Source organism: Peromyscus californicus, unplaced genomic scaffold, assembly GCF_007827085.1.
Source record: "Peromyscus californicus insignis strain IS unplaced genomic scaffold, ASM782708v3 Scaffold_9__1_contigs__length_137607984, whole genome shotgun sequence".
NCBI classification, from domain to species: Eukaryota; Metazoa; Chordata; class Mammalia; order Rodentia; family Cricetidae; genus Peromyscus; species Peromyscus californicus.
Window position 1 is genome coordinate 62,030,948 of NW_026294617.1, and position 22,545 is coordinate 62,053,492.

The following is a 22,545-nucleotide window of genomic DNA, read 5'->3' on the forward strand; positions in this document are numbered from 1 at the left end:
ATGTTCAGAATTTACTGTATTTATAATGACTTCTCCACATGGCTGAACCATGACTGACATTTTATTGAATCTTCCAATTCCCCTTGATGATGAAGTTTCAAGCAGGTTTGCCTGAGCTATAAATGAAATCTATGCAACACACTCTTTCCTAAATATGTCAATATTGATATACAGTGGCTTGAAAACAATAGCAGTTGCCTATCATGAGAAATGCATTAGGCTTAATGCACGGTTACAATATTAGTTTATCAATTAAATAAGACATGGCAAACAAACAACAAACCCTGATGCTGTCCTGGTCTAGGAAACATCTTTCTTAGACTCTTGGATAGGAAACCCTGCTTTCCTAGACAGACTATGACCAAACAGCCCAAGTTATGGCTGATTACTTCATGGACCTAGTTATATTGACTTTAATATTTACTCCAAAAATTGGATTTCAAGCAGGACTCAGTGGGACACATATATAACCCAGCACTTAAAGCAAGAGGGTCAAGAATTCAAGGTCATCTTCAGCTCCTTAGTAAATTCAAGGCCAGCCTGGCTACAGGAACAAGATCTTGTCTCAAACAAATAACAAAGCACTTTAGTTTCCCTGATGAATCTGATTAATATTTATTGAATATCAATTTGATGACAACAGCTACAAGCACTGCAATTCCACATGATTAAGACATCACCAGTTCTGTCTTCAGGTACTGAAAACCTAGCAGCTGGATGAAAAGAGAAATTGTATGAGGTAAAACAAATAGACACAACCAGTGCTGTAAAAGTCAATCTTGATTGACTTCTTGATGAGACTGGGAGATACCTGGGAGATGAGTAAGTCACTTCTCAGTATGTCTATGAGGGCATCTTCAGAGAGGATTAACTAACAGGAGACTGGCCTTGAATGTGAGCAGCACCAGCCAAGAGGCCAGAGGCACAGCTAACATAAAAATGGAAGAAGAGAAAGCCAGCCAGCACATACAATATCCATTCTTCCTCAGTGACTCCATCTACAGCTGCTGTCATTACCCGGGGACTTCAGACTCCAGCTTCATCCGCTGTTCACTATTGGGTGCAGGATCATATCAGTGACTCTCCAGAGAGCTTCTGGGCCTTCAGCCTCACGCGGGGCTGCATCATCAGTCCCCCTGTCTCAGAGATTTCAGTTTCTTGCCCTGAGCAGCTACTGGCTTCCCTTGATCTCCACTCTGCAAATGACCATCACAAGATTGTCTAGCTGCAGATTATGTGCATTTAATAAATCCCCTATTACAAATACATATATGAATTCTATAGGTTCTGTTACTATAGAGAATCTTAATACATATAAGATGTTAAACAGCCTTTCAAGTCATTAAAGTTATTTTCAATAAGATATAAAACTCCTAAAATAAGATTTATGAGGATACACCTGAAGACTTTTAATCAGAAGAAGGGCATAACAAAACCGAGGTAAAAAAAAAAAAACCTGCCTTGGTTAGTAGGTAAATATGGGACTGTATGTGAAAATGACAAGATATGGAGAGCACAAATAGGAATATACTGTATTAATCTAGGTGAGAGATAATACAGGTCTTAGAAACAGCCATAGCATGTATGATGGGGACTGAGAAAGGTGAATTGATTCAAAAAACAACTAGGAGACGTATTAAAATGCAGGATTTGACTGCATAAAGGTAAAGACTAGAGGAGTATTGAGGCTGACTCCAGAGAGCAGAGTCTTGGGGAAGAGTGTACAGTAGATTGGTGAAAAGCTGGTAGTAAGAAGTCGGATCAGAATCCAGGTTCGGGACATTTGTACTTAGCTGGCAGGTTCTGTTTAGGACACATCGGGTGTCTGTTGGTGGGCCCCACACATTAATTTCATTAGCTGATGAAATGTACGCTTGAAGTTCAAGAGAAAGATCTGGCCTGAAAGTGGAAAGTGAAACATTCTCACAGGGCATTCACAGGCATCCTCACAGGGTACACACCCACAGGGATTCTCACAGGGCACTCACTCACAGGGCACTCACTCACAGGGCACTCACTTACAGGCATTCTCACAGGGCACTCACCCATAGGCATTCTCACAGGGCACACACTCACAGGCATTCTCACAGGGCACTTACCCACAGGCATCCTCACAGGGCACTCACTCACAGGGCACTCACTCACAGGGCACTCACTCACAGGCGTCCTTACAGGGCACTTACTCATAGGCATTTTCACAGGATGCTCACAGGGTAGCCAGGAACTCGATTTCATCCAAAGAGTAGAGTAAGAGCTACATGGAAACAACAGAATTCCTCAAATTCTCTTTATTTTAACATTAAATCACTCCATAAAAGATACTTTATTAATGGCTTTAACATATGAGCTCAATCATAAATATGTTAATTGAATTATTGGGTGGATTCCAATGATTTACCATCACAGTAGGAGTCACAATAACACACAGGTTTTATACAGGATACAAATTCTGCAAGGGGCATAAAAACTTTACAACAACCTTGTAACGTCTTAAATATTTCTGCATAAAATATAAAAAGCTTATCTTCAAATGACAGTGCAGAGTCCAAGAGGAAAACCATGTTTTATAGTTTATGTGATACACTTCAGATAGCAGTGTATTTCATTGATGTCTTAGTCTGCCTTACACCTATTTTTACTTTTTTTTGTTCCTTCCCAGTATTCCAAAAGTATAGCTTCCAAACCAAATTTTATTTCCACCCCGAAAGGAATTTGATAACAGCCATAGTCTGAATTTTAAATATATACACAACATTAATATCATTACTAAGTATAAGACTATGTTGAATATTTCTAAAATGTAAGGAATATACTCACAAATTCTGTCATATTTACAAAAATACACCTACACTGAAATTTCAGCATCCAGAGAGATGCAACCATTTTAACATCTCATTTTCTTACTTTTTTCTGTGTGAACAAAATAGAGTCTTAGTCGTCTTTGGTTGGGTACTATTGAAATAAAAGCTAAATTTATAAAAGCATTAAATGAAAATTGCTAATGATCCACTATTTATAGACATGCTTGTTATTTTGTCTCCATATTTATGTCACCCAAAATATAGCCATTTTGGAAAGAGAAAACTTACATGAAAAAATTGTTGAAAACCAAACATTTGAAAAGGGGAATGAACTCGGTTTTTGAGATTTCTTACCAAACGGGTCCATTTTAATGAAATTACATTTTTACTTTTCATAGATTGGTCTGCTAAAGATGAACTCCAAAGAACATAATTCTGCTATGTCTGTAAACATGTATGTGGGGGAGAGGAACTGATTACAACTAAACTCAAACTGTTATAAAATTATTTTATAGTCTGCTTTAATTTTTAGTGAGAACTTTGCCCCCATGCAGGAATGGTAACAGGAGCTGTACAGGTCTAAAGGACTTTTAACAATTAACAACCAGCAAAAGGACCGAGTTGCTTACTTGCTATCTGAACAGTAGTAACATAGGGTAGGAGTGGCTCAAAACAAGAAATCAAACAATAATTTGTATTTCTTTTAAGCCTAATAATTTCAGAATTATTTGATTCTGCATAAAAGAAACTTCCGACAATTGTGCATTTGATTTTAATAACAGCTAATTGCTTGCTGTGTATATAAGCATTTCCCCCATCATGGTACACCAAATGTGTTTACTCTCTTGAAGTTGTCTTAATGCCACCCCATTAGTTACAAGCAATGGTTACTGATAGCATTCTCATTTGGGTGTCATCTTAGGAAGGACAATAAAACCAAAACACCATACCAGAGAGCCTAGGGCTCCCTAGGGAAATCTGAGTTTGTTCAGCAGCTTTTCATCAAGTAATGGGGGAGCAGTGGAGTCCGCAGCATCCCCAACGCAGATCCTACTGTGCATTCAGAATTAATACTTACCTCTACCTTTTAGCTATACTGATACCAATTCCTTGTTCAGGTTTCCTGGGAAACTCTGGGAAAACAGTCAAAAATATTTCCCTCCTTTCTCGTAATTCAACCTACCATCTAAGCACCAGTAATCACACCATGGAACCACAGCAATTTGCTCATTTTCACCTCAGCTCTGCCAGCCAGTTTCCCAGGAATGATACTGCCAATGCTTTTTAGTCAATACAATGGGAGGTCAGCATGCACTGGTTAGAAAAGCTTCACTAACCAGATTGGCATCTCTGGTCACAATTCATCCATGTGCTTCCACACCTGCTTTCTCAGACATTGGTAGCCTCTGAAAAGGAGTCAGTGGGGCCATTGTTCTTTTTTACTTCTAAGTTCTTTTTAGTCTTGAAGGTCATAGACACCTCTGAGTGAATGGCATCCAACCTCTGCTCACACCGGAAGGCAGAGAGGAAAGCCTTCCTATAGTTGCTGTTCATCCAGCCATAGAGAAGGGGGTTGGCAAAGGTGGAGCACATGGCAATGATGTGGAACACTGTGAAGATGAGTTTGTACTCCTTCAAGTCCAGGACATGGCTGTCAATGTCCACAGCAAGCTGGAAGGCATGGAGGGGCAGCCAGCTGACTGCAAACACCACTACCACACACACCAGCATTTTGGTGGTTTTGTGCCTTCGCTGATGGTAGTGGTCACTTGCAGCTCCCGGGCTGACATGGTTCTTCAGCTTACTCCAGATGCGGACGTAGGAGAAAGATATGATGCCCAGAGGCAAAACATACAGGATTAGTAAGGTGGAAAGGCTGTAGACTGTGCCATAGACACTCTTCTCCTCGCCAGGCCACTTCTCAGTACAGGCCACTATCTCAAAGTCAGGAATGATCTCAATCAGGGAGTACTCCCGGAAGATGGCCAGGGGACTTGCCAGCAGGGCACTGATGCCCCAGGCCAGACCAATAATCAGGAAGCTGATTCGCTTGGAGATCTTGCTTTCCAGGTGGTAGACAATGCAGCGATGGCGGTCCAGAGCAATGACTGTCAAAGTTATTGTGGACACTTGTACTGCCAGACCCTGAGAATAGGGCACCAAATGGCACAGGACTGGACCCATTTTCCACTCCCCCATTAAGGTGTAGGTAAGAGTGAATGGTAGGCACAGGGTATTCACCAAAAGATCCGCCACAGCCAGGTTGGCAATGAAAAAGTTGGTTACTGTGCGCATGCTCTTGAACTTGATCACCACATGGATTACCAGAGAGTTGCCAACTACCCCCAGCAAGATGATGGAGCAATAGGCCAATATGAGGACCACCTGCACCTCAACCAGCTTGGTGCTGTCTATGAGCTCTGGCTCGGGATCAGGGGGCAGCTCACCTCTAGGAGTGGTGTGGCCCGGCCCATAGAGCTCCACCTTCGCTTCTACAGTCTGGTTCTCATCTGCCTCTGCACCTACTGGGCCCATCTTCAGCACCACTGCAGTTTCACTTGGCCTCCCAATAGCACAAGAATCTACAATAAAAATAACACAAGAAACCACTAGTGAAACACACAGCCATCCGAGAGGGATTGCTTTAGTTTAGTCTGAGCTCCTCTAGATGGATGCTCTCTGATCTATAATACTGCAGACTATATAACAGCTGGATAAAGCAAGTCTTCCAAATAAGTCTACTCGCAACTATGGATTGATTAAATCAAGTCTTCAAAATAACTGCAATCGTGGTAAGAATGCAGTTTTCTATAGGAGGGAACCAATTCCAGAATAAATGAGATCAAATAGATTCTATTTTAATGCAAGATGAATGCGATAAAATGTATCAATTTTACCATTGCTACGAAGTCAACCAATTAACTCGAAGGAAAGTCTCACCCTCTTAGCTGTTTGGAACTTATAAGCATACACCAGTCCACAGCATAGAAAAGGGACAGACGACTCCCCTGTGCTCAATGCCTGAGCTTTGGGAGAATAAAATAAGGCAAAACAGATGGATTCTCACACGGCCATCCTTTCTTTCACTTGTGCACATGTGCCTGCCCCCTCGTGTGTGTGTGTGTGTGTGTGTGTGTGTGTGTGTGTGTGTGTGTGTGTGTATGTGTGCGTGCCAGGGGGTGGCAAAAGTAAAGACACATGGAAATGATGTGTCATTTCTCTGTCCCTTGGGTAAAAATTCATTCAGGTACCATTTCTCAGGTGCCATTCAGGTTGTTTTTTGAGAAAGGGCTTCTCACTGGTCTGGAATTCACCAACTATGCTGGTCTTTCTGATCAATGAGACCCACGGATCCATCTTTCTCCACCTCCCTAGTACTAGCGTTAGAAGCACACTGTTGTTTTGTTGTTTTTTTTATCCCCTGGGCCACCTGGTGTTTAAAATGGAACTCTGTGTAGAACAGTTGTTTTGTTTAAGGGTCTGAAAGTAACTCCCCACACAACACAGAGCAGCATCCTACAAAAGTACTGCATTAAAAATATATCCAAGTCCAACCCCCTACACTTCTAAATAGAGAAGTTTGGGTACCTTTCTTTCCTTCCTATGCTACACCACAAGAATTCCCCTGCCTGTGTGATCTGCTGCACTCAATACACTAATTAAAGCCCTTAACGTTCAAAAAAAGAGATAAGTATTCTAGGTTTTCTTGTTTCCTTGAGACCTCCCTCATGCTTTAAAGACCCCCAGACTGGTCTCCCACCTCTCTCCCCCACACATCTCTTATCATCATCTCTATCACATTGGTTTTGTTTGGTTCAGTTTTTAACCATAATTATTCTTATAGCCAAGTATCTTATTTCTAATTTTTCTTCCTGTTGCTTTCATTCATTGATTCAGTAGCTTAACAGGTGAAGTCATACACAATTCACCATGTTGGTTCTGACATCTACTGGGATGTGCTTTCAACAAGCCCTTGCAAACCTGTATCCTGAAGGGAGAATCCTGCTGGGTGTTAAGGCAGCAGGTAATGCCTCTACTAGATTGCTTAAAATAATACCTTTGAGCCGGGCGGTGGTGGCGCACGCCTTTAATCCCAGCACTCGGGAGGCAGAGCCAGGCGGATCTCTGTGAGTTCGAGGCCAGCCTAGACTACCAAGTGAGTTCCAGGAAAGGCGCAAAGCTACACAGAGAAACCCTGTCTCAAAAAACCAAAAAATAATAATAATAATAATAATACCTTTGCTTTTACTATAAATTCATTGTTAAGGGTATAAAAACACTCAGACTCAATACCCTAGTGGTAGCATTTGTGAATATACTCACAATCACAAACAGCTTCTGCTATTAATTCAGAAGATCTTTTAATGAATTTCTTTATTAATCATAATAGCATCTACGACTATTAGTAGATGAATCCTGTTTATTGAGCTTACAAACAATGTTGGCTGGCCCTATGTGACCCCACTCCTCTTCCCATCTTTCCTACCTCTGTCTTGCTCTGTACCACTGACCTGCACAGAACCTTCACTTTCAGGCTCCCAGATTATCCGGATTCTGGTTGGGTTGGATCAGTGGGAGGCACTTGGAGGTAATTAAAAAGCAGGAGGGGTTAGCAGAGCTGGCTCAGTGAATAAAGTGTTTGTTATGCACATGTGGAGATATGAAGAGAGCCCATTAAAGCTGGAAGCTTAATGCACATCTGTGATGCCAGGTCCTTTGCAAGATGGGAGATGTAGACAGGAGAATTCTTGGAAGCTTATGGGTCAGGTGTCATGGTGGATGCAGCTGTGAACAAGAGACTCTGCCTCAAAAAGAATCAAGGTAGAAAGCAAGGATCTACACCTGAGGTGGTGCTCTGACTCTCACATGTGTGCAATGTCACAACTGTATCCACACACACACATACACACTTATGCTAAGTACACACATCATATATGCCCTACATGCACATACAAACATACATACATAATACAAATACACATCATCCACACATATGCTACACACACATACATACCCTACACACACACACCACACCTGCACTCACACATACTTATACATATGAACATATGCACATACACATAAACACACACACACAATACATAGATACATACCCTACATACATCATATACACATCCCCTACACACACACACACACACACACACACACACACACACACACACACACACACACATCATATGCACATAAGTAGTTTTTAAAAGAAAAGTGCGGGAATAAAAAGCAGGAGGAAGGAAGACACCAACATGTGACTGTTTCCTGCAGACGGGGCTGTTTCTAGGGTCTCAGTCACACTGCCTCTTCTTTATGTCCCTTCAGCTTAGGTAGTAAAGAGGCACTCACTGTTCTTGCAATCCCCAGATAGGCCTAACTTTCAGTTTTCATCTCCCTGCACTTACATAACCAGTTCTCGGCACAGATTCCTTCTCTTCTACATCCCTGAATGGATTTTTTTGTTTTGTTTGTTTCATGATCTGCTCAAAGCACACTTTAATTTGTTCTTCCGTTAAAATATGGCTCAGCTCCTTATTATGACATCCAGGGCTTGGTGACATCGCTACAGAGGAGCTGTCCTGAGCTCCCTTGATATCCCAATAGACATCTGCCTCTCTGTCAGACTGAATTCTACCAAATCTAGAACATCCAGGCGTTCCCATGCTTCTCTACCCTCCTTGTGGTGAACCAAAGAGTCTTTCTTTATCCTGGTTAGCCAAAAACTTATGCTCATGTCTACCACTGCCCCACTCTGTCGTAGGACAGAAACCTTTTTGAAGACAGAAACTGGAACTTCTTGATTCGTTGTTTAATCTCGAGGTGTACCATCTAGTCCATTAAAGACACTCAATAATTGGGCAAAACCAATATATACAGAAACAAGAATACAATTTTACTAATAATTAATATCACCTGTTTAACACAAAATACAGTTTTGATTCTGTTCTTTACTGTATATAACAACAGACAGGATTCATTCTGTGCCACAGAAGCCTCATAGTTGTTTTCTTGTTCTTAGTCAGGTACTTGCTTCTGTAAGAAGTTTGGCCTAAGACCCTCTTAATTCAGTTTTTGATAACAACCTTTTAAATTGCCTGTCAGTATACTCCATATAGTAACTTTTCTCAAGTATTCGTATCTATTTCTCTCTCCCCTGCTACAAACACACACACACACACACACACACACACACACACACACACACACACACACACACACGCCCCTATCTCCTCCTATGGGCCTGGGAGCTTTCTGTGTACTTATATTTGCTATACTGATGCATTCTACATAAGTCTACACACATTTGAAACAGAACATTCTAAGGATACCAGGCCCACTATCAATTATGGAAACATGGCATTCAAATCACGGCCTGTTTGATAGGCTGCACCATTTCCCTCAGACTAAGAGCTTGACTTTGTAGAGCACAGTGACTCAGACCATATGTGTCAACCAGAGTTGAGCAGAACATCAAAAGTTGGAGTTTGATGGTTGCACAGAGAGAACTGAGTGCAAGCACCAGATTTAAGGGCAGTGGCAAGAGAATCGTATTTGATTTGATTTTCCTTCTTTCGTTTCAATTCTATTTACTTCACTCTGAGGTCCTTTTATTTACAGCTCTTCTGCAGGAATGGTTATTGATCTACAAGCTATTAGCATGTGAACACTATGAGCTGTACCTAGGCACAGGACTAGCCTTGGGCTGGGGAGAAATGCTACCTGAACACAGAATTTATCATTCGCTACAGCGCTTCTGGAAAAGTAGAAGAGAAAAAGAGCACAGGAGAATTCTGGCACGTGTGATGCTTCTGCCTCAAACTAGAAGCAGGCAGGGGAAGAGCCTTTCCTTGAAATAAGGCAAAATGAGACATTCAGGTTATTCAAGAAATTCAAGATTATGAATGGTGCTGTTTCCTTGAACAGGTGCACCTTAAGCGAATTTGTTAAGAAAAGGAAACGATTTTTTTTCTTCTTCTTCTGAGGCTCAAGGTGCCTTGATGAGTTGGAGAGCTACTCATGCTTTGACTACATGTTGAAGTCTGTGGGTTTGCAAGTTATTTCTGTGACAGAATTACTCCAGGTGGGCAAAGCTTGGCATCCTATCAAGCACCTCTTCCAGGAATGTTTTCCTAGGTGCTACACACCTGTTAGTCCTTCTGGGAGGGGACATGGGACTTTAACATTGCTACATGCAAGGCATGATGGCTCATTTAAAAGTCTGTGCATGCTTCTCTTTCCTGTATTTGAGCTTCCTTTTTATGACAGTAATGCTGTCTCCTGCACATCGCTGAGATTTTAGTGACTGGCCCCAACTAGGAAAGCTAGTTAAATGTTAGTGTCACCCCCTGCCACACAACCTTAGATTTCTACTAGTGGGTAATTCCCACCCTAGGGAAATTAAATGAAGCCTAATTAATTGTCTAATTTTGAACAGGTTTGGAATATTCAACATGACCTTGCACTTTAGAAGGTGCTTGATTTTTTTAAAGAGGCAGCAGAATTGCGTCTTACTGTCTCAGACTATAGTGCTTGGTCAAGGAACCTTCAAGAAGCTTCAGTAGAAAAGAAAAAGTCTAGCAAAAGAAGAAACAAGAGTGGTACTAACCCCTCTAAGTCCCCTATTCCACCCAAAGTTGGGGTGAGGTGGGAGGCTCCCTTTAGAAACACTGTGCCCTGTTCCCCCAGACAGGACCCAGGACAGGACCCCGGACTCCCTTGGGGCTGTTCATGATCTCTGAAGGAGAACTGGAGTTTGAACTTACTGCGCCGCTGGCCCTTGCTTTTCAGCTGAGCCCAGGAAGCCAGGAGTGTGTAGCCAACGGATTGACGGCCCTGGGAGGCACCTGGAGCAGGTCCGATTCTGTGTAGGACAGCGTAAGCAAGCAAGCAGGAACCGGAGCAGCCAAGCGGAGCCGCTACAAGGATGTAGCTGCCAGGCTTATCCCTGGACCTCTATGGCCACTGGATCCGAGATCCGCACTACATCGCGCGGAGCCCGGGATAGGAGGGAGTCGGGGGAGGGAGGAGGGTCGGAGATGGAGGTTGGAGACAACTCCTCTCTGGAAGGAATGGACAAAGGTACCAGGAGCGTTCGCCTCGCAAGGGGAGTGAGCCAACTAAGATGCCGAGGCCAGGGACGCCGGGAGAGTGTCCGCCACCCCTGGTAGCCCGCGCGCATCTGCACCCTACGCAGCACAGCGCCCCATCGCACGTGGCCACCACTCCCAGCAGCTGCTACCCTCACTCCACTTAGGAGTTCATCAAATCTGCAGAGGAAAGTCGGGGGCAGGAGCCGCGAGCCCCCGCTGCGCTCCCCCGCTGTGTGAACAAGGGACAGACACCTCGAGCTGGCGGGAGCCGGACTAGAGGCTCCTCAATGCCCCAGGCACCTCAATGCCCCAGGGAATCCAACTCTGGTCTTCCGTGGTGAGCGAAGGCAGAGAGCTGGCTCCTGGCAGAAGCTGGATCCCAAGGACAAACAGCCAGCTCGACCGGCCAGAGCGCGCACGGGCGCACGAGCTGCAGTGATCGTGGAAAGGTAAAACAGTCCTGAGCCTGGTGGTCCGGGAGCGGAGAAGCCCTTAACAGGTATTGATGGAATCGTGCGGACTCAGATCACAAACTCAGAGTCCCGGACGGAGGTCGACTGCCAAAAGCTGCCTCCCAGAAGGAAAGCAGAGAACAAGAACGGCAATGGGTCTTCAATAAAACAGTCTTTGTCCAGTTAGTTGATTTCAAAATTCTTCGCTCTTGGATCTTTCACTGTCCAATTTCACTGGCAATGTTCCTCTGTTTTGCTCCATTTTTTCCGCGTAGGAGTAAAACAGGACAGACTGGACTTCCAGTCACCAATGCTGGGAAGGGAGGCGGGGGAAGAGGCCAGGGAGGGGCTGCTTCAACTTTGCCCAGCAAACTCTTCATTCCAAGACCGTCCTTCCCGAGGTTTGCTGCAGGTCTCTTTTCCGTCATCAATTTTAAAGGGGGCAGTAGAGTCTTAAAGTGAGGAAGCAGGCAACCAGAAACCAGGACTGCCATAATCCCCCTGTCTCCCAGCCTTGCACAGGTCACCTCATTCATTGCAATAGTTTTATTTTGCTTTCAATTTCTGAGATGAAGATGCTCATACTAGTTTTTAAAATGTCTCTTAACTATGCAAAAAGATGATTTGGTTTAGATTAGATTTCTCCATCTAAAAATAAAAAGTTATACTTAGCGATTTTTTTAAAAGATAATAAATACTCCTTCACGTATTCATTACCCCTTTCATATGGAATGGGTTTTCTTGTATTCATTACTCCTTTCATGTGGAATCAGCTGCCTTGCAAAAATCTATACTCAGTAGGGTCAGGGAATGGTGTGACCCCTGAAAGTCACACACCCTAATCATACTTCATTTATAAGGTATGTAATCTGAAATCAATCTTCAATTCATGTGACATTATGCTAAAGAAGCTATCCATAAAACAGTGTTCTTTGGGTTTTTCAATTACCAATACACAAAAGTAAATAGGCCTGGAAATAGGCATGATATTTTACAAGCTCTGCTTAAAGTCCTTTTAGGTTTTGGTTTAGAGAAATACCTCTTGCTCACACATAAGCTTTAATTGAACAGATTTCATGGTTGCTTTTTTTTTTTTTTTAAGTGAGCCTGATGCTTCACAAATGCTGCGTGAGTGCTCTGTTGCTGAACTACAGCTTTACACTTTCTCTTTTTTGTTTGTTTATTTGTTTGAGGACATTGTCTTACCAAGTTTCCCAGGCTGGCCCAATCCTCTCTTGTTAGCCCACTCTGGCCTTGAACCTGCTTAAGTCTCCTAGGGTTGGGTTGCATGTGACGCCACCCAGGCCAGCTTTTCATGCTTTTGAATATCGGGAAGGTGAAGAATGAACTTTGTGTGTCTAACAAGTTAACTCGGGAAGAGCAGCATGGGGTTAGACAATAACCACAGAAGCAAATACACAGAAAGTTGACGAGCAGTGTTGCCGAAAGTCATTGTTTTGGAGGCTTTTAACCCATTTCTCTGGCACTGAGTGAACAACACACTCTTCTCTCTTACATCAGTGGCTTTCAAAGGCTTCGAAGCAAGTGTCTATATATGAACATTGAACTCACTTCCTAACAGGCTCGCTGATATCTTAAAAGATTCACATGGTTTCCATACAGTCTGATAAGCAACTCTAATGATAACAAAGGACCTCCATGACTCGTGTCTTTCAATAAAGTATAGAATTGGATGAGAAGCTGATCCATAATGAGAAAGTCACTTCACATTGCAACATATTGTCAACATAGTTGTGCCAACTCCTGACACTCACATTCAGGTTCTAAGTGAAGTCTTTAAAGCATATTTGTTACAAACCATAGTGTTGCTAAAGTTTTCCTGACTGGCCCATAGTCAGGATAAATCTCTCTCACCTGCCAGCCCCACAGCTGCTCAAACCCGACCAAGTAAACACAGAGACTTATATTGGTTACAAACTGTATGGCCGTGGCAGGCTTCTTGCTAACTGTTCTTACAGCTTAAATTAATCCATTTCTATAAATCTATACCTTGCCACATGGCTCGTGGCTTACTGGCATCTTCACATGCTGTTTCTCATCATGGCGGCTGGCAGTGTCTCTCTCAGCCTTCTGCTTCCCAGAATTCTCCTCTCTCCTTGTCCCGCCTATACTTCCTGCCTGGCCACTGGCCAATCAGTGTATGTTCGCCTATGTTAAGTGGTGAACTAGTGATTAGTTCAAATGGAAACAGGATCAGGCTGTGAAATCTAATTACTCTTTTGTTGAGCAGTTTAGTTCTTTGGGCAATCCCATATCTTTCCAGAATAGGTGCTGACTCTTCTTCAAACAGGGAGAAGATAGAAACCCAAATGCCTACATTCCTAGGACCAATAGCATCTGTGTGCTAATGGCTTAGGGTGTGGGGGATAGCAGAAAATGGTAAAACCTCACACATCACAAGAAACACAAAGCACATACAAGAGCTGAAGGCAGAGGCCTGTTCTCAGGTTCCAGTGAGCTGCCCTGCAAAAATCTGTACTCAATAGGGTCAGATCTCATTTTTTAAAAGAAACAAAATTCATATTCTTAAAAATCTTAGGCCAGTGAGATGGCTCAAAGGGTTATGCAAGTTCTACCAAGCCTGACAACCTGAGTTAGATCCCTAGGGCTCCTCATAGTGGAAGGAGAGAATCTGTTCATACACATTGTCATCTGAAGTCAACACACACTCCTACACACACACACACACACACACACACACACACACACACACACTGCTAGTCTTTCTGTTTCTCACATACAGCTCCCAAGTAAATGACATGGAGACTTCTTAATAATTATAAAAGCTCGGCCAATAACTTAGGCTTGTTTCTCTTTTTTTTTTTTTAAGATTTATTTATTTATTATACATACAGTGTTCTGTCTACATGTGTCCTTGTAGGCCAGAAGAGGGCACCAGATCTCATTAGAGGTGGTTGTGAGCCACCATGTGGTTGCTGGGAATTGAACTCAGGACCTCTGGAAGAGCAGCCAGTGCTCTTAACCTCTGAGCCATCTCTCCAGACCCTAGGCTTGTTTCTAACTAGCTCTTATAACTTAAATTAACCCATTTTTATTCATCTACATGTTGCCGCATGACTCTTCTCTTGCTGTCTGTTCCCTTTGCATCAGATGGTGACTCCACCTTTCTTCTTCCCAGCATTCTTTCTGCCCCCAATGAAAAAAATCCTGCCTAGCTATTGGATATTTAGCTTTTTATTAAACCAATTCAAATGACATTTCTTTACAGTGTACAAAAAGATTATTCCACAACATTTCCCCTTTTGTCTAAATAATAAGAAAAGGTTTTAACTCTAATATATTAAACCTATACAATAAGAACAACTATCAGATAAGAATTACATTTACAATGTTCAGTTCATTGTATTTGCTATTTTTTGGGAAAATACTCCATTGCTTATTCTATCTCGATAAGTCCAAAATTTTGTACCTAATTTACCTTCTATCATAACTAAGGAAAACTGTAACTATAACTACCTATTCTTCAATTCCATCAAAGACCCCAGAAGAATATAGTATTACCTGAGTTAACAGGAAGTACAGAGCAAGCAACTTCCAAAACTAAAAGAAAGGGCAGAAATAGCTGGCTGCCTGGACAGTCACTTAAGTTTTCTCTGCAACATTGGGACATTCATCTTTGGCCTACAGGCCTAGAATATCTGCCAGACATTTTTTATGAAGTAGGAATTTTGAAGGACTGTCCTGCTTTGTTTTGGCAAAGTTTAGCAGTCACTTTCCTGTGTATCCTGTAGAATGTCTGGTATATATTTTTATGAAGCAGGAATTTTGAAGGACTGTCCTTCCTTGTCTTGGCAAAGTTCAACAGTCACTTTCTTTTGTGTCCTGCTTGTCCAATTAGGACAGTATACTGTCAACCATCAAGGCAAGGGCAGTTTCTTGCCCATTTTGGTTACCTTTTGCCACAAAGACAGCAAACTCCACACTGAGGTTCTTCAATGCTCATCATCTTCTCTGAAAAAGATTAGTGCTGCCAGAAGCAGATGTGTCTCATTGTCATAAAAACCTTATGTTATTAAAACACCTTAAATGCCATATTCTGTAGATCTCAGAAGTATTTGAAGAGCACCTGTCTATCTAAAATATATCTGTTTGACTTTGAAAACATGCCAAACGTGGCCACAAATTTGATTGTTATAGATGACTAATTATTAACCTACATTTCTTAATTATCATAAACAGTTTGTAATAATAACTTTCAAGAATTAGAAATTTACATTACATTGTTAAATGAGCTACATAGATACAACACCTTAACAAGAGTAGAAATGTATGTACAGTATGTTCTAACAAAAGTAACCTTAAGTTTGTATCAATATACAAGAATACATTAAACAAAAGTAGATGAAAATATATATACAGTATAACAAAAATACAAAAAACCTTAAATTTGTATTAATACACAAAAATCCATATCAGTGTAAAATATTTATGACTAATAGTTTTTATTTTAAAAATAGATTCAATAATCTACCCTTTTATCCTATCATTTCTATATTCCTTCCTTTTTCTTTTCACAATGAGATCCCTGAATCTCAGAATCAGCATCTAATCTCCTTTGTTGGGTTTTTTTCCTGACCATTACCAATAACAACTTGTAACCAATCCCCTAAATGATGACAAACATCCACAACTCACTGAACAACTGAAAACCACGCACCACATCTCTTGGGAATGTGGACATTGTGCTCCCTAGACTACTTCCTGTTGTCTGGGGGCACTGGTATCTTTGGGGGACCCTGAGAAAATTAGGATAATGGTCAAGTCCTGGATAGAATAGTTTGTGAGACTGGACCATCTTAGACAGCAACCTTGAACCTGTTCTGAATACAAAACCCTGAGGAAACAGCACCAGAGGCACTCTGAGTGGCTGCATCACCTGGACTACCTGTTTTCATCAGTGTCTGGTCCTCTTGTTCTGAAAACACATAAACTTGCAAAGGTAACATGCACAATCTGTACTAATATAAGTAGAGACTCTACATTGTTCACAAGCCATCCAAAGATGATGGGTTTTTTTTATGTTTGAGTAGGTAAAATATATGTCACATGTCTTGTACTTTTTCTAGTTTTCTTTTCTTTATATCTGTAGCCAGGATTTTCAGGGGATCTTCCCTGTTCAAACCTGATCTTTTTTAACCTGGAAGGAATCCACAGTCTTTCATTTCCTGTGGAAACAAAAACATAACCTCTTCCCCGAAGCAAAACTAACTTTCATTTTAAACTTAAGGCATTCCTAAAGTGTCTAGGCTGGTTTAATTCAGCAGTTCCTTTTACTATCCCATGTCTCCCAGAAACTTTCATTTGCTTATCAGCAATCAAATAATATAAGGTCAATACAGCAACATACTGGATCCAAATTCCCTATGTATTTCCCATCTCTATGTGGCTTATTTTTTTTTACTTCTCTCTTTAAAGACATTACTTTACTATTTTTTATGATTGTCTGTACCACTACCACCTTTTTTTTAAGCCTATGCACCTTGTTGAACACACTGGACCCTGTTTAGAGATTTTTTCCATCTGTATCCATCTTTACTGTGTATCTCTCTCCTTTTCTGACTGCATGAACCTTTAAACTGCTAAATCGCATGGCTAGGACCTCAGCTGCAGCATTGGCAGCTGGCTCTGCCCCACTCCTCAGTCAATGAAAAACGAGCTCTATGCCCAGTGAAACTATGTCCTTTCATTGTTGTTGTTGTTGTTATTGTTGTTGTTAGCTTTCTCAGACCCTATGTTGAATTCGAGTCCCACATTGGAACACCATTTGTTGCTAGTCTTTCTCTGTTCTGCCAGCCAGCTCCCAAATAAATGACATGGAGACTTCTTATTAATTATTAAAGCTCTGCCTTTAGCTTAGACTTCTTTCTAACTAGCTCTTATTACTTAAATTAACCCATTTTCATTCATCTACATATTATCACATGACTTGTGGCTTTTACCTCTTTTCTTACATGTCTGTTCCCTCTGTGTCAGATGGCAACTCAGCCCTTCTTCTTCCCAGTGTTTTCTCTTCTCCAAAAGTACTGCCTAGTTATTGGTTGTTTAGCTTTTTATTAAACCAATTCCAATCCAAGTGACATTTCTTCACAGAGTACAAAAAGATTATTCCAAACACACACACAGACATGTCTACACACACACACACACACACACACACACACACACACACCTACTCATACCACACAGGCAGGCACATACCTATACACACACACACCCTCCCCCCCATATATATATATATATATATATATATATATATATATATATATATATATACACTACACACATTTGTGTAAATGTAATAAAACATCTTTTGAAATGAGATGGTGCAAACTAATTTCTTAAAAGTTAAAATTCCAGGTGAGTATACCACAATGAATGAGATGATAAGTAGACAGAAAGGTAGAAGAAGGAAAAAAGGGCAGGAAGGGGAGAGCAGTCCCCTGTACCCACGGGAAATCTGCCTGGGGACCTCTAGGGGATGTCTGAAACCACGACAAAGCTTAATTTTAAAAAGTTCAGCAGAGAAGATATTAAAAACAACAATTAAGAATGAAATAGAACAATTATATTAACAGAATGTAACAAACTTTTATAAATACATCTCCCCTGAGTATCACACTGCAGCTATAACTCGCCCTTTTCCTTGTCATGATGTGAGTGATTGTCTCTCTTTGGCTCATCTCGATCCCATCACTATTGTCCTTTGGAGCCATTGCTATAAAACAAAGGGTGCTCATCCACAGAACTTCAACACACCCATCATGGAGGTGGCTACCAAGTGAAACTCAGAACTGGTAGCATATGTATTATGGATACGCTAGACACAAAAATGACTCATACCCTGTTTAGGATAGATAAAGACAGCACAAAATTGCATCATATTGCTCAGAACCACATGCAGTTTAAACTTATGTACTGTTTATTTCTAGAACAGTCTACGCAGTGGGTAGAAAACTGAAATGGTGGAAAGTAAAACCTTCAATAAAGAGAAGACTAGATAGAGAGATATTTGCAGTCTAGACCATGAGCCTCGAGTCTTATAGCCTCTGGTGTTATTTGACATCTGATAAATCTCCCCAAAACTTAAATTTTGGCTCCACCAAAATTTCCCCTGCCCCACTGCCTATTCCTCAGCACATAGAGATATCAAAGGCAGAGAGTCACAGACTGATTGTCAAATGTACTAGCTTTCTATTACTACAGCTCAAACTGGAGGAACCAAGCATGGAGTGGGCAGATGTGTTTAGGCTCACAGTTTTTGCCTTTGCCTTAGGTGAGGCAGCACATCAGCATGGAACATACAGAGGATCAAAGCTATTGATCAGCACCCCTTACAGCTGGAGAGAGGGAGCAAGAAGGAAGAGGAGAGGGGGACAGAGGGAGAGAGAAAGGAGGAGAAGGTAAGGATGAACAGCAGTAGCTGGGTTCTCATAGCCCCTTCAGAGGCATACCCCCACTTCCAGAAGACTGACAGACTTACCCGCATCTCAGTTTCTTTCCCATCCCACCAGTGCAAGCCACAGGACATGCCTTCAACATATGATTCATTTGGAGGACCTTATGGATCTCCAACCCCAAATAAGTCATTTCCCTTTTATTTCTGGTTGAACTGGTATGTGCAGTCAAATTGTAGCAAAGGACCTCTTGGTTAATGGAATAATTTGGATGTTTTAGAGAGCTGGGGTGAACAAATTTGAGAACAGTTGGTCATTTAAAAAGAAAAATTCAGTAGCTGCATCCTAGGGGCTCAATTTATGGCACAGTGTAAACCATGGTATGATTTGCTCCAGTCTAAAAATCATATTGAGAGCAAAGACCTCTACCACACAGAAATTATTTCCTTTTCATTTTTGTTAGGAAAGTAATTTATAGCAGTGATAAAAAGTCAGTGGTGACAAAACTAGAAAATAAACCATCTCCTGTTCAGTAGATATTTTTGCAATAATAATGATGTTTATGTGTGCTCTCTACTATGCGAGCTACACACACATGACTATCGAGCACTTGACATGGGTCACTGTAAGACTCAATTTTAATTTAATCTTAATTGCACACTAAACTAAACAGCTTTGTAGGGATAGTGTAAACTGTGGACATTATTGGTCTAAGATTTTGTTACCCAGGTTCCCCATCTTTGGAATATGGGAATAAATTCTCATGAGTGAGCTGATTCCTAATCTTATGTAAACTTCATAACCCTAACAATATGTTACAGATATTATCTCATTTCTGTACATATAAACATACATTCCCTTAGTGGTTGCCTGGTCTTAAACTGGATAAATCTGTTCTGATTATTTATCTCTGTTGAAGACAGACTGGTTAGCCATCTTGTGTATGTTTATAGTAACTTGTCTGATTCTTTTGAGACAAGAAAGTTCAGGGAAGCTTTGAATTCATTAGGGTTTTTTATGTTTTACTTATCTATCTATCTATCTATCTATTGATTGATCAATTGAATGACTGATTGATTGATTTTTGCTTTTGGTGACCTTGGCATGGGATGCAAGGGTCCTGGAAAAATCAATACCACCAAAGTTTCATTGAGTCAGTGATTTTCAGGGAATTGTCTCATGAACTCAAAAAGTGAAATTAAGAGACTACAGAAGATGAGTTTTAGAAAGAAGTTTATCATAGATTATCGGTGGATGGATGGATGGAAGGATGGATGGATGGATGGATGGATGGATGGAAGGATGGATGGAAGGATGGATGGAAGGATGGATGGATGGATGGATTGATGGATGGATGGATGGATGGATGGATGAGGGAGGGAGGGAGAGACAGAGACAGAAAGAGAGAGTGAGAGGTTCCTGTATAGCAAGAGAGAGCTCAGGAAACAGGTTATCTTCAAGCTGCTGGTAGATAGTCTGGCAGGTTCTTTTTAAAGGATTTATGGTAGAAATATGGTGAGGTATGAGAGAGAGTAGGTCTGTCCTGCTGGCACATCCATCAGCTGTCCATGTGCTTCTTTTCAACTTCAGCTACAGGATCATGAAGAGCTTCCAGGAAAGGGAAGGAGATAACAAGGACCAGGAAACAGAACTCCTTGGTGTTCCTGGACTTCAGCAAGAAGATTCTGGGAAGTGCTGCTCTAGGGTCCCTGTCCTATCTCACAAGTTTCTATTTCCTGTTCTCACCCATCTATCTCTGTAGTATAAATTTGAAGAGGCAGTGAGAGAGACACTTGAAATTTTCCCTTAGCCAAGTTCGTGCTGCATCGACTGGACCAAAAGAAGTTAACATGAGCAAAAAGAAAATCAAGCAGCTTCCTCCGTGGGCGGGTAAAGACTCCATTTCAGTGGGGCTCAGATCATCACAGAGTAAGCAGGTCGCATGCCGTGTTCAGTATAAAACTTCAGTGGTCTCAGGAGAGCATGGCTGAAGTGGTAAGTTTTTATCTAAAGGGGAACTAAAATGAAGGGATAAAAGGCATAGAGAAGGAGTTTGTTTGGATTCCGCAGAGAAAGGCCTTTTGGCTTCACTGCCAGAAAAGTAGTTTCTTCTCACTTTAATGTCAAGGTTTCCTGAGAGATCATGAAATCACCTCCAAGCCAGGCCAGCCTGACTGAAACCACAGATGGAACAAAGTAGAAATGGAATGTGGGAGCCGCTTCCAGAAATAGGGAAGAAGTAAAGCACATAAATCAGTGCCCCCCCCCCCCCCCCCCCCCCCCCCCCCCCCGGCTCGGGAAAGACGAGCAAGAGGAGAAGGGCTCCACACCAGAGAGAGGGCAGCAAGCTCTGGAGACAGCTCAGAAACTCCAGCCACGCAGACAAAGGAGCTCCTAAGTGGACACAGCACTTACCTTCCCTGGGGGAAAGGGCCTGAGTCCCTAGATGAAAACAGCACTTAGTAATGGTGCTCAGTATATATGACACCGAGTCTGACTATGTAGTGATGCAGTGATTATCCGTAAGTGCCTCTCCTAGAAAATGTGCTTGAAGTTTCAGTAACACTCCCTATAACAAAAACTACAGCACATGGACATCCTAAAGGCCTTTGATTAAAATGGAGATCTTCAGCAGGTTGTAGATGTAGTTCCTGGATCTGGGTCTGCAGTAGACATGAGGGACGACAACAGCTTACAGGAAATACCTGGCCAGACTTGGGTTGCATCAGAGAGACATTTTAAAGAGATGATCAATTTGTGGGAATGTATTATTTATAAGTAATCTTTCTTTTTAAAAACTCATTGAAGGGCTAGGCGATGGCTTGGTGGGAAAAGTTCTTGCTGCTCAAGCAGAAGGACCCAAGTTCAGATCCCTAGAACCCCTATCAACCTAGACACAGTACCCAGCTTACCCACACCGTGATTCACACATACACACACACACACACACACACACACACACACACACACACACACACCGTCCACACTATCCACACGCACACACACATACACACATACACACACACACACACACACACACACACACACACACACACACACACACACATCATTCCCAGCACTTCTGAAGAGAGAAGGGAGACAGAGACAGAAGAATGCCTGGAAGTCCATGGGCCAGCTAGCCAGGTGTATGCAGCCACAAACAAGAGACTCTGTTTCAGACAGGGTGGAAGGTATAACCTACCCTATAGACTGTGCTCTGACCTCCACACACGTGGCATGTGTGCTCTCCTGAGTGGATGGTGCCCCTCTCTCTCTCTCTCTCTCTCTCTCTCTCTCTCTCTCTGTGTGTGTGTGTGTGTGTGTGCAGCTTTGTGGATGTGTGAATGATGTGGGTATGTATGTTTGTGGGGGTGGAATGGGTGTTTACACATATACCATACACATACACACTCATAAACAAAACATTTTTAAAAACTCATTACAAATAGTCAGTTTAATCATTTGTTCTGACGAAAAGGCAATAAGTTTATTTCCTTTTCCAACATGAAATTGGATCATTTTGTAGTGAAAGGTGAAAGGTGAATGGACCACAGATGGTCACCAAATGATGAATCTCACATTATAGATTAGACAGTTTCTAAATTATTTTTACCCATTTCCTTTAAAATCTATTTTTTTGCTTGAATATAAGTTATGAAGACAGGTGTCTCATTCAAGAAAAGGGAAAACATCTAGTCATTCAAAGTAAAATGCTAAATCTTAAATTGAGCATGAAGTACAATTTGCTGTGTTTTTT

At 41.7% G+C, this 22,545-nt stretch overlaps 1 protein-coding gene across 1 annotated transcript; it reads right to left on the reverse strand.

The window, feature by feature from the left end:
* Positions 1–2,273: 2,273 nt before the first annotated feature.
* Positions 2,274–11,871, reverse strand: Npy2r (neuropeptide Y receptor Y2). The gene is made up of 2 exons (XM_052731507.1): positions 10,574–11,871; positions 2,274–5,383 (listed from the first exon to the last, which is right to left on the reverse strand). The coding sequence occupies exon 2, from the start codon at positions 5,334–5,336 to the stop codon at positions 4,191–4,193; it is 1,146 nt and encodes a 381-aa protein (XP_052587467.1). The 5' UTR covers positions 5,337–5,383; positions 10,574–11,871; the 3' UTR covers positions 2,274–4,190.
* Positions 11,872–22,545: the final 10,674 nt, after the last annotated feature.